This window comes from Suricata suricatta, chromosome 15, assembly GCF_006229205.1.
Source record: "Suricata suricatta isolate VVHF042 chromosome 15, meerkat_22Aug2017_6uvM2_HiC, whole genome shotgun sequence".
Classification (NCBI taxonomy): domain Eukaryota; kingdom Metazoa; phylum Chordata; class Mammalia; order Carnivora; family Herpestidae; genus Suricata; species Suricata suricatta.
Window position 1 is genome coordinate 35774902 of NC_043714.1, and position 13723 is coordinate 35788624.

The 13723-nt window shown below is 38.2% G+C and overlaps 1 protein-coding gene across 1 annotated transcript in view; it reads right to left on the minus strand.

Moving 5' to 3' along the window:
- The window catches only part of PIP4P2 (phosphatidylinositol-4,5-bisphosphate 4-phosphatase 2), a 52399-nt gene that overhangs the window by 22728 nt on the left and 15948 nt on the right, over positions 1-13723 (minus strand). Inside the window, exons 2-4 of the mRNA XM_029923940.1 lie at positions 7757-7905; positions 3731-3837; positions 2228-2351 (exon numbers count right to left, since the gene is read on the minus strand). Coding sequence (XP_029779800.1) covers positions 2228-2351; positions 3731-3837; positions 7757-7905 — 380 coding nt within the window. The remainder of the gene's footprint in view (positions 1-2227; positions 2352-3730; positions 3838-7756; positions 7906-13723) is intronic.

The window sequence follows — 13723 nt, forward strand, 5'->3', positions numbered from 1 at the left end:
GGCAGCAGTTGAACTTCTCATCAACAGTGGAGCCTTTTAAATTTTTGAAAGGAAACAATTGGCAAACTATAATTCAACATCTGGAAAAACTATAAATAAATGTGAGATTAGATTTAAAACTGTTTAAGAAATAAAAGATCTCATATTTAATTTCTTGCATGTTTTTTCACAAAGCTAAGAGAGGATGTACTTCACCAAAATGAAGGGATAAACCATGAGCTGTGAGGAAGGCATGTGATCCAATATAGGAAAAGGAAAAAGGAATTCCTAGGAGAATGATGAGGGGAAATCCCACAATGGCAGCTGCGTAGCAAGAAGCCTCAATAGTAGATTCCCTGATGTGTCTGACTATATTTATAGGAATTTTATAGTTCTAAAAAATAATATAGGAATAACTAATGATTTGTAATAGAAAATTAAATTCAAAAGGAGGAGAGACAATTATTTTTTTTTTAAAAAGGAATCTTTATACCAGGGTGGGGCTCAAAATCATGACTCTGAGATCAAGAGTCAGAAGCTCTACCACCTGAGCCAGCCAGGTGCCCCAAAAGGAGGACAGACAATTAGCAAATCCAAAAAAAAATCTGAAAAGTCACACAGTACCAAAATATAATATATTACTTGGCTCCGCTGGGGAACATAATTTATCTAATCATAAAAAATATAAACACTAAGTATCAGTTGAATAAAATATTAAAACTCTATTGGGAGCACGGAATCAAAAAGAGGCCTATGAGTGGGAGAAGGGGTGTTATGCGTGCTAACTCCTCAACCTACATTGTGCAGGTAACAGGTAATATCTAAAGTTGCCTAATCAAGGGGCGCCTGGGTGGCTCAGTCGGTTAAGCCTCCGACTTCGGCTCAGGTCAGACCTCACGTTTGTGGGTTCGAGCCCCGTGTCAGGCTCTGTGCTGACAGCTGGCTCAGAGCCTGGAGCCTGCTTCCGGTTCTGTGTCTCCTTCTCTCTCTGCCCCTTCCCCTCTCATGCTCTGTCTCTCTCTCTATCAAAAATAAATAAAACATTAAAAAAAATTTAAAGTTGACTAATCAAAAAAAAAAAAAGAGGATAAACAATTTAAACACATGTAAATAATACCAGCACGGCAGCTGGAAGAGATTAAAGTATTTGGAGGATGGGTATTTGGGGATGATCACTATTTTCCTTATAAACTTTACAGTCCTATTTGGCACTAAAATTATGTACATGACTTACTCTGCTAAAAATAAAAATTAGAAGGAAAAAATGCAAATCACCTACACTTCCTTAAACCTGTTCATCCCTTAGATTATCCCAAGGTAGCAGGTCCCGCACTGGAAGACCGCTGTGACCTCAGCCCTGCCCAGGCTTATTCTCTGGAAGTTTTCATTAATACTTAGGTTCTGAGGAAAATGTTATTTCCTATAAGGCATGAATAACGAAAGAAAACCTTCCTGACAGGACAAAGGGGTGCCTGGGTGGCTCAGTCAGTTAAGCATCCAACTTTGGCTCAAGTCTTGATCTCTCGGTCCGTGGGTTCAAGCCCCGCATCAGGTTCTGTGCTGACAACTCGGAGTCTGGAACTTGCTTCAGATTCTTTGTCTCCTTCTCTCGCTGCCCCTCTCCCACTCACACTTGGTGTCTCTCTCTCTCTCTCTCTCAAAAAATAAGTAAATATTAAAACATTTTTATTAAAAAAATCTAACTTGGGGTTAGAGTTAAAAGTTAGTAAAACAAGAACTCCTATAACTACTTATATCTTATGGACACCAGAGTTAATTCCCTTTACTTCAAGTTTATTTTTTAAAAATCAGAAAAAAATTGATAAATTATAATAAGAATTTTTCTTGAATCTAGAAACCATGAAGCAGGGCCACTGTGTGAGATTGGGCACTATTTGTTCCACTGACAAGGTGAGGATAAGGCTAAAATTCAGCCACATACAAGCCAAGACAATCATGTTGCTAAGCCTGGAAGGAAAGGGTGCTGTTTCTCATTAGCCTACCCAGAGGGGCACCTTTTTGCAAATGAAGCCATCAGAGAGGATGCACCTTTCAGCTAACTCATAAAAGATGCAGTACATCCCGTCTGCAACTCTCATTAACTGTCTTCCTTAAAAAGGTTTGTTTTCCATTTTCTGATTATTTGCACTTGGATAAACTACAAGACCATGAGCAGTGGTCAAATCTATGTGATCATGACCTACATTGACAGACTGATGTCATTGTTGACAAATGTCCAGTTACTTACCAAGAATGTGTTTCCACAATGCCCACACACGACCCTTGTACCTTCTGGCTGGACTGGCAAAGCAGGTTGAGCTGGCTGTTCTTCAGAAATAAGCATTACTGGGCCAAGGTTAATTATGCGTCTACTGTGGAGAGAGAAAGGAAACAACTTTATTATCCCACAAATGGACTGATGGCAAAACTTGTACTATATGGCCAAAAACATAGAATATAGCATTGAAAATAGATTATACTTGTTTTATAAATTGTTAGGCTGGGAAGCCAAATTCACAGAAAGTAGGGATCACTAATATTTCAAAAGCAAAAAAAAATGAGAGTTGTTAATATTTTTGATGGAAACCATATATTTATGGTGTTGAGTCCTAATCAATGACCTCGGAAACCATCTAATTGCCTTTTTCAAGTTCTTGTAAGTTCAAATCAGAAAGTAGTTTTTATTATTCCCTATCTAGGAACACAAATTGAATTTTGTAAAAAACTACAAAAGTTAAAATATTCTACATCAACAAATATGTGGTGTGCCACGGAGGTACCAAAGTACTAAGTCACAACCAAATTTCTCTGAGTAGGTTGGTATTCCTTGATGTCTATTTAATCACAGTTATAAACAAAGGAAAATGAGAAGGCTTCTTTCTATTCTCTTGTCTGCCATCAGAAAGGGTTGCAAAGGATTCATATAAAGGTCACAAGCCAGAAATCACAGAAAAACACAGTTAAGTCTTGATATACTCCTATCTGGACACATCTATACTGGCACTTGATATGGGCAAATAGCTCCAGAATTTACTGCATAGATTATATTCAGCAAAGACTGGCATAGCACATAGTAAGGTACACAATGATGACTAAAACACTTCCAAATTAAGACGAATTACACCAAAGGTAAACTAGGTGGTTACTTTTATTTTTTCCCCCTTTGGAACATCTTTATTTGAGTTGATCCTAATCGCTTCATATATACATTAGAGTTGGGTGTCACCTCCCTACACTGATGTAATGGAGTTCTGAAGTAGCCTGCAAATAGTGTTCTTAGAAACATCTTTATTACAACTAGTTAAACATTTAACTACATGCATTAGAGAATGGGTTTATTCCATTCATCATATAACACCAGTCTAGATACAGGTTGCAACTAGAGATCTCATAAATATCCTTATTACAGGTATTCCTAATAACTTCACTATATACATAACAATGGGTATAAGTGGTTATTTTTTAAAAAAATTTAATGAGTCACTAATTTATTACACTGCATTAAGTACTGACATAACATCAAGAAAACTTTCATTGCTCATTCAAGAATAGTATATCTTACAAATACTTGTGACCATTAATTTCAAACTAATCATATCATTCCTTTAACAAAGGAAAAATAATAATCTAGCTCCTGTAATTACTCTGAGGACAAAGACTCTATTTAGGACAAAGCCTGGCACATAATAAGCCTTTAATAAAAACTTGTTGAATGAACGAATGAATGAATGAATGAATCTTTATCTCTTACCAGTTAGGTCTCGGACATCCTATTCGCCGAGATGTGTCCTTACAAATGAGGAGACAATTACAAGGGCATCTAACATATTTCTTCCCTGTTGGGGGGTTTTTGATTGGCTAGATAAGGGAAGAAAATGCAAACACAGCAAATTAACCAAAGGACAGATTGCCAAAGCTTGTTTATGTATAAAGAGGAAATGATTCCTTAAAAACTTAGGCTTCCCATAGTGCTACCAAAGTACCGGTTAAGGAAAAGTGCATCGTAAGTGGTCTTAAATAGCTCAGCTATTGGCAAGCACGCTATGAAGTTTGGGGGCTGAAGAGATTTAATTGTGAAGGGCATATTTCAAAGTTAGTTTGCACTGCCCTTTCAATATGAGAAGAAACTTTAAATACACCACAAAAAATGTTTTCCCTTTAAAGTTTTAGGACAAGACAAAATCATCTATCTGTCCCGCCAGGTGCAAGCACTCACTAAAGGTTCTCGCACCTGGTTGGGAAGAGCAAGCTCATTAAGAAGGGTGGGCAAAGAGGAGTATATGATAAATTTGAACTTTGCTGCCTGGAAAACTTATTACATCTTTTATTTTATTACATCTTTTAACTTAAAAACAAGCAACCTGGAATAACTCTTAATGATAACACGTTTTTAACATTATAGTAAATTTAAAAGCACGAATAAACACCAAAGAAAATACTCCTTTCAACACAAGGACTCAGGCCGGTTAAAGTAAATGACCCATGAAGCAATGAAAGACTAGAACATCACTCTCTTGGCCATGCCTGCCAAAAATGTACAACCTGAATCTAGTCATGAGAGAAGACCAGACAAACCCAAACTGAAGAACAGTCTACAAAACATGTTGCCTGTACTTTGTGAAAATGTCAAGGCAATATAAAACAAAGAAAGACTACATTTCAGATTAAGGGAAATTAAAAAGACATGACATAAAATATGACATGTAATTCTGGATTCACTCCTGGACCATAATTTTTTTTTCTAATGGAACCACTGAGCAAATATGAGTTAGGTCAAAAGACAACAGCATTGTGTTGATATTAATTTCCTGCATTTGATAACTATACTATGACTGTATAAGTGAATGTCCTTTTTTTTTAAGAAAATTCACACCAAAATGTGTAGGAGTGGAAAAGCCCCATGTCTGCAATAATTACCTTAAAACATTCTTAAAAATATATATTTATTATTTACTTATTTAAAGAGAGAAAGAAAATGTGACAAAATATTAATACATTTGGGGAATGTGGGTACAGCTGTGTCAAAATTCTCTGTACATAATATAATAATATGTACGGTTATTTTTTTAACTCTTCTATAAATCTATCACATATTTCAGAAGAAGATATAAAAATGTAAGGAAACAACCTTGTTATAAATATATAGAAGTTAGCAATAAGTCATCAACAATTTATCAAACTATATTGCAGATAAAATCTGAATATCTAAAATTTATAATCATCCGGATTGTGTTACTACCCAATCTAAATATCAAGAAAACCAGAACTGGGGTTAACTTATGTACATCCAAATTTTACCATTAAATAAATGTGTACTTGGCAAATGACAAGCTTTTTATTTATTTTTTAATGCTTATTTATTTTTTGAGAGAGACAGAGCGCAAGCAGAGGAGGGGCAGAGAGAAAGAGAGACACAGAATCTGAAGCAGCTCCAGGCTCTGAGCTGTCAGCACAGAACCCAATGCGGGGCTCGAACTCAAGGACTATAAGAACATGCCCTGAGCTGATGTCAGCCACTTAACCAACTAAGCCACCCAGGCTCCCCAAGAGCAATCCTATAAGGTAGGTATTATTATACCGCTCTGCATGAGGAAACCACAGTGTGGAGAAGATAAACCCCAAGGATAGATGGCTCTCAAGTGGCGGAGCTAGGATTCAAACCCCAGTCCCTCCAGTCCGCCAGCCTCCAGATCTCAGACTCCTAATCAATCATGCAGCTAATTAGCTCTACTCTTCCTCCAAGACTTCTCAGCTTTTCCATTAACCTGCCCTAGAAATTGCTTCTCTCGTAACCTTAAATTCTGTATTCTCTAAGTCTTGTTAAAATTTGTTTATATTTTCTATCCTCCCACTCTCTACTTCCTTTCCCAATTCTAGCTACTGAAATGAGGACTTTCATTAGCCTTGTTTTTTTGTTTTGTTTTGTTTTGTTGTTTCATTTTTCGAATCTCCTCAGGAATATCAGGTTCCTATCAGAGGCGAATGCCCAGGAGAACAGACACACTGATACTCTGCGTTAGGTGACATAAGGAGAATGAACCACAGCAAAGCTGAGCAGGGAATGGCAATAGTGAATAGAGGGAGTGGCTCTGTTGGACCCCGGTCCATTTATCTGTTCTTTCCAACCTAGAATTTCTCCAGAGAAGCTTCTGGGTGCCTAATACCTCTTCATTCATAAATTTGAGATCAAATTACATTGCAAACATTGGCGAGTCATCTCTTAAAGTACTCCTCACACACATTTTCCCCTTCCTTTCCCCCTGTAATACTGACTCCACACAAGATAATCTAACTAGATACTATTCATTTTCTCTAGGATACTGACAATTATTTACATTTCTTTACTTAACAGGAGTAATAATGATATAAACATGTCAGCACAATTTTCTTTATGTCCAGAAGTAGCTTATTTGTACCCAAATCCTACTGTTCCGGTATAATGAACTCATCACTTCTAAGTAGCCAGATTAAGGCCTTTGACTATGTGCTCTGTTTACTTCCTAGGGTAAATATAAAGCTTTAAAACTTTTTTTCTACTCATTAAAGAACAAAAGTCTGTGTGGGTGGTGAAATAAGATAAAAAATCAACAGTAACATCAAAGCCAAAGAAACCTTTAAGGTACTGATATTTTTTTTTAATTGCCACTGATGTCTAACAACTCCTGATGTCTAAAGACTCTTATTCGATTGCTAACTCTAAAATGAGCACACATGAGGTTAATGCTAAGTTTGCTAGTGACTGTTCAACTTGAAAAGGAAATAGCTGGTTTTGTCCTCTATTTACACAATAAAGTTCATCTCCAAATGATGTCCTTTATAAAAAATACATATTTACAATGAAACATATTGCTTCAAGACTCAAAGTTTTATTTTATGACTTTTCCATAAGACATATAAGGCTCAGTATGTATGTTTTATGATTCTTAGAGACACAGTAAGGTCTGACTGACCTTTTTTAAGACTTCTGTAGAGAGGAAAAATATGCAAATACCAACAGTTAAATTAATATTTAGTTGCAGATTTTGAGAGAGATTGAAATGTCATTTTTTTGTATAACTTATTGTCAAATTGGCTTACATACAACACTCAGTGTTCATCCCAGCAAAGACTGAAATTTTAAAAATAAAGCTTAACCATGAAAGTAGCAATATATATCTAACCAGTATACACTTTACCAGTTCATTACTTGAAATTTGCAATTTAGTTGCTTTTCTCAAGGTTCACTTAAAAAAAAAAACAAATATACCCTTCAAATTTTTTGATCATATCACTAAATTACTCTTAAGCAAATAGAATAAAATATCAAGCTACTTATAAATAGTTTGGCACAGATATCAATAACACACGCATAATCTTAAGCCCAGAAACACCATACAGACATCCCAAGTTTAAATAATTTTCCACATAGTAAGAACAAGGTCCACATTTGAAGTGAACTTAGGTATGTCTTCATTTTTGTGAAAATCAGAATGGATTTAGTTGTGATGCTGATAGACCCTGAGGATAACTGGAGGGTCAGTCTCATGTTAGAAAGTAAAGAGCCAAATGGCATTATGCTTAAATTCACCATAAAATTTTCATAAAGGAATTAACTTTAAATACCTGGAGACATCCTTGTATGATAAAGGAGGCGTACGAGAAGAAAGAAAGGATGAGAAAATATGGCCATATCTGTATCTAGCCCACATCTACCTTTGATAACATCAGTGGAGTGCTTCCGTTAGAGACAAGATGTCAGACAACCATTTATGCATTATTAATGGAAATCCCCACTTACCGTAGCTTCATTGCAAACCGTGCACTTAACCACATGCTGGTGAAGCTTGCCATCCAAGTTGATGAGAGACTGGCACACGCGGCAGTTAATTACTGGAATACCAGTGGCATCAGGGCTGACAATGGCCGTATAGGGAGGGGGGAGTTCCGCTGGAAAGAGTGTCAGTCACTGAATCAGAACCAGTGGTCTCATGGAGTGCTTGAGCAGAGAAGCAATAGAAGTAAAGCAGAAACTATCAAAAATGTCCTTATTCTTATATTTATTTTTTAAAGCTAGCCAACTCATCCTGGTTTCTGCGGCCAACACACACGGGCCTACATTGTGAAGTGGAATAACTCTTAACTCCAATAACCGAATCATGCTTGTCTCAGTCCACCCAAATGATCCAGTTTTCTTTTACTACATTCAACATCCCCACTCTGTTCCCACAAAAACTCATAGAGCTTATAATAGGAAAGAGCTGATTCACACCTAAAGTAAGAATCTTACAACTAATGATCTGATTACCAAGAAAGGGAAATGGTCAATGAGAGCAAAGTTTTATAATCACGTATACATACACATAAACTGCAGCTGCCATGTGGTGGTTATAAAGGGACCACGACACAAGTGCTGGCCACCACAAGAACAAAATAGTTTTGGTGGCAGTTAAGGAGTGAACCTAGGTGAACTGAACTTATCAGCACGGAACAAGGACAGTTGGAACAGAACAATGCTAATTTCAAATATAATACAAAAATGCACTTAACATTTTTTCTCTCAAATTTTTAACACTAAAAATCTAGGAAATGTGCTTAAGTATTTATGGGTAAAAAATATGTCTGGAACTTAGTTTAAATGCCCTAAGAAAAAATGGAATAATAGATGAAACAAGATTAGCAAAATGTTGATAATGAGTAAAAATACAATAACATAGAAGGTCATTTTGTTCTACTTTTGTGTAGGTTTGAAATTTCCCAGAATATATGCACACACACGTGCGTGCGCACACACACACACACACACACACACACCTTAAGAGTCCTAAGGTTCCCTAATTGGTTAAAGGGTAGAGGCCCAATTTCAGAACCATGCTCATCTACCAGAAGTATATATTTGTTATAGAAGTTTAAGAAAAAGAATCTACACATACTACTCTGGAATGGGATTTCCACTGGGGACTGCCTAACCCCACTCTGTAGCTACCTCAATTATAGGCATAGGAGCCCTTTTAAGGAAAAATATTGTCTTAGGACATCTAGAAAGGGCTATACCTCAACACATGATTCATGCTTGAAGCCCCACTAAAGAGAACTGATATTTTAAGAGGCTTATGCGATGCTATAAAATACAAACACAACAGCTAATCATGAAAAGAGCCATTTTTGAAATAGAGATTTTCTATCCACTGAATTCAATTCTAAACTCTGTGGTATTTTTTAAAGCATAGAACACTATGGTATGTTTAAAATCCAGGGGCGCCTGTGGCTCAGTTGGTTAAGCATCTGACTTCAGCTCAGATCATGATCTCACGGTTCATGGGTTCGAGCCCCACGTCAGGCTCTGTGCTGACCACTCAGAGCCCGGAGCCTGCTTTGGATTCTGTGTCTCCCTCTCTCTCTGCCCTTCCCCTGTTCCTGCTCTGTCTCTCAAAAATAAATAAATGCAAAAAAAATTTTTTTAATCCACAATTACCACCTGGCATCCTTGAGGCTTATCATTTACATTTTTTTAACTAGCAAATGATTAGCAATAAGTGTTATTTATTTAAAGGACTCATAATAAGCTGAATTTCTGCAGTAGTCAAGGCTCTCAAAAGGGCCACTTTGAAATGACAATACATTTCTGGGAGGCTTATGCCAGAGCGCTGCCAAATACTGAAGTCAAAAAGAAGTTATAGATGTCTTAAATTATAAAAACAGCTTTAAATCCTTGAAAGAACTTGAGGTTGATCCAGAGTGACTTGCAAGGTATATATCAAGGAAAAACAGGTTAAAGGAACAACAAGTCAACCATATACATTGGAGCCCTTGCAACTTGCAGATTCTTTTATCAGATCTCAATAAAGAAGACATTGTTCTGGGAAAACGAAGACACACCTCACTAGAAATTCCAGACAAACTGCCTGGTGCTTAATAATAAATATTGTTTTTAATAATTATTAGCATTATTAATAAAAGTAATTTCCTCTCTTGCCTTTTTCTTGAGTTTAAAGTGACTTGAACAGTTCTCCCGTGATTCCAAGTCTCCTTCTTACATAGTATGACAGAAAAGAAATTCAAAGACAAGAAGATTTCACAGAGAAAACAAGTGTACTAACAGAGAGGGAGACAGTTATATACTGCAGCACACAAAAAAGGCTAGAAAACCCCATCTACTCCAATAGAGCAAGGGCTTCGCTCAAAGGACTCTAAAAATTCCAATGGAGGACCTTAAAAAAGCATTTAAAGTGCATTGTAGTCAACAAAACCCTGTGACTATTTTCTCTAAGATTTGTACTATGTAATTTTTAATCCGGTTAAAAAAAAAGCTTCCAATTATGACAAAAAGACGCTTAAATCTTTTGGAGGTTTGAGACGCGGAGGGAGGGGAAAAGAACATGCAAGAATCAGAAATGTAAAATGGGAGAGGCTAAAGCTCCATGAGGACAGAGGCATTCTGGCTTGTTCTGGACTGATCCACCAGCACTTGCATAGTGCCTGGTCTAGGACAGATGCTCACTGAATATTCACTGGATGGATGGATGGATGAGTGATTACTGAAATTTATCAGACACATCTATTTCTCTTGGGAAAATAACAGTAAGTATATTACTGCTCTCCTTGAAGAGGAGCTGGAGTGCTAACACATGAATAAGTCTCACTAAAAATAAGGTCTCTCCTATATAGAATACGCTCCATATGCTGATAGAGGTGCGGTCGTCAGGGGACACTGGCCTGGCCCACCGGAGAGATGGAATCAATCCAAGAGAGCAATAGAGCGACAGATGCTGCAGCCTAATTGCTCTGCGAAACAGTGCTTCCAGGCCTCTTGTCTCGATCTTCTGTCCATTGCTGCAGCCCTAAGCTGATACAGAGCTATGTCCTGTGCTTTAGCCCCAAGGAAACCTTCACCTACAACTCCACCTCCTTTTGTAAGAGACTTTTAACACCAGTTAAAAGTTAGTAAACCTGCAGTAACTGGCAATTTAGTTTCATTGTGGAAGAGTCTGGTTATTCATTTATTTATTTATAAGTTTATTGATTTATTTTTGAGAGAGACAGAACACAAGCAAGGGAGGGGAAAAGAGAGAGAGGGGGAGACACAGAATTCAAAGCAGGTTCCAGGCTCTGAACTGTCATCACAGAGTCCAACGTGGGGCTTGAACTCGTGAACCATGAGATCATGACTTGAGCCAAAGTCAAATGCTCAACCAAGTGAGCCACCCAGGTGCCCCTGAAGTCTTGTTATTTAAACGATGGTCATTTCCTCTATGGGGTTTGCCTAAGTGAAAAACCCTTTTTTTAAAACTCCATGTGAGCAGTATTTGTTAGACCAGTACTCCCCAGCCCTGAAAAACTTCCAGAGTTCCAGAACTGTACCATGTTAGAAATTCAAGCAATATTAGGAATTACATTGTCTAATTTCTTCATCTTATGGGAGAGAACATCACAGCCTAGAGATTCTAACTTTTGAGTCGATTTTTATACAGCCTTCAGAAAAGTCAGGAACAGACTTCCCTCCCAGAGGTTTCTCCAAGGTAACAGTTGTCTCTTTTGCTCAATAATTTCATACAGGCAGAAAACATAAGGACTACTGAGGATTCTGTAGAAACACCTAGACAAGAATCAGATCGGAGCTAAAGGCGAAGTAGGGGAGGAGAGGAAAGACAGGGAAAGTAAAAAATAGGACAGAATATAAAAAAGAATCCATTCATGGTAATAAAAACTTCATAGAAAAACTGAGACTTTGTAAAAGAGACCATATCAAAGAATATGGATCACAAGGCATATGTGGAAGAGTTACCTTAAGAAGGCAACCGAGCCACCATTTTGCTGTGGGTTGGAGAAACACATCATGCACCCATGACCCCATCCCCCACCTGCAGACCTGGAATGTCCCGGGCCAGTTTGAAAACAGCCAATCATGAAGCTCCAGCTTCCCATCACCCTGACAGAGGAGGCAACCTATTCGATCCTGCCACATCCCTGAAATGCCCTTATTTGATGATCTGCCCTCCCAAGATCAAACCCAGAACCCCCTCACCCATAACCCCCGCCCATCGCCTATCAGGTGCGATTTCCCTGACTTCCCAATCCCTGAGTCATGGGACCTGACCGGGAATCGCAGATCCCAATAAAGGCTTTCTTGGCTCCATAACTTGGTCTCTTTCTTTCCTCTGTCTCTGCCTCCATCTATTAAATCTTACAATATGTAATAGTCTTCCTGAAGCACTCCAAAAAAAACCATGATTATTCTGTAAACCCACAGGTGATCAAATTACATTTTCCCATCATACAGACCCAATTTATCTATTTTATGCCAAACAGCCCCTCTGTCCTGCTAATTCATCTTAGAGTATTCATCCATACTTCATTTTTTTTTACCAGATATATCCTCCAGCATTTTAAAAGTTGAAATTATTTTGCTGGATTGCTCTGACCTTTCTTAGCCTAGTTATTCCTTTTGTAAGCCTCTTCAATGGCAATATTTTCCAGCTTAATTCACTTGCTTCACTAATGCACTCTTTATATTCAGCCCTTCAGGCCCTTAACAAAGATGTGGTATCAAAATTGAAAAATGACATCCAATTAAAATGGAAGATCCGTTAGGACACTGTGATTACAGGGTGAGCAAGAAAATATAAAGGATCAAACCTGCCTGGCTTTTTCTCCTCATTGGTATCTCTGTGGAGCATATGAACCAGGGACAGAGTGAGCCTGGCTGGTATGGGTTATCTCTACTTCTAGGGTAAAACCTCTCCAGTGCCGTTCAGCACGCAGAAAGGGAAGACCAGCTTGTGCTCCTCCCCTCTGTGAAACCAAAGAACTAAAACTATTCTAGGAGACTCGGGTTCTCGTAGAGCCATAGATCCATTTGGCCGAAGTCAGAAAGGAAGGTAAATGTGCTACTTATTAGGTTACTGACTCTTTGCTCCAAATCTACCCTTCTCTGCTTTGTCATGTTGCCACTGGAACTCTGCAAACCACATGGTGGTGTTGCCAGCCGGCTGCAGGCTGCATTCTGTTAACAGGAGGCCGTGACAGGGAGCCTGAGTGGTTGGAGGAAGAAGAGACTTGCAGCCCTTTCCTCAGGGGTATGAAGTGTTTCTCCAAAGCTCAGAGGCATAAGCACCAGCTGGCCGATGTCTCTCAGAAACCGTGTTTCATTTCTGCAGGATGCGGCTCTAAATTATTACATCTTAAAAATTCCAATCCCTTCCCTCTGTTCTCTGAGCCCTAGACTCTATGGTAGGTATTTCCTGCATTTAATACCTACCTGATACCTCAGAACAGTATTTTCACCTTTTAGTTACCTAGTCAATAACTTCATACCTAATTAACAATTAAAAATCCATACCTAATTATATTCTATTTTGTGGTTTCTATCTTCAGGTCCTGTTACAAAAATTCATGCCAGAAATAATCCTGGGGAAATTGACTCTCAAAAACAGGAATGAAGAAACGGTTTGGTCGGGTGCCTGGGTGGCTCAGTTGGTTGAGTATCCAACTTCAACTCAGGTCATGATCTTGTGGTTCATGAGTTCAAGCCCCACATCGGGCTCTGTGTTGACTGTTCAGAGCCTGGAGCCTGCTTCAGATTCTGTATTCCTCTCTCTCTCCCCCTCACCTGTTTTCTCTCTCTCTCTCTCTCTCTCTCTCCCCCCCTCAAAAATAAATAAATGTTAAAAAAAAAAAAAAGAAATGGTTTAGTCAAGCCTTGGGCTTGAAAGGAGCACTGAGCTCCTTCACCAGAGGGAAACGGTATGATACTAGTTGGTGACTTACA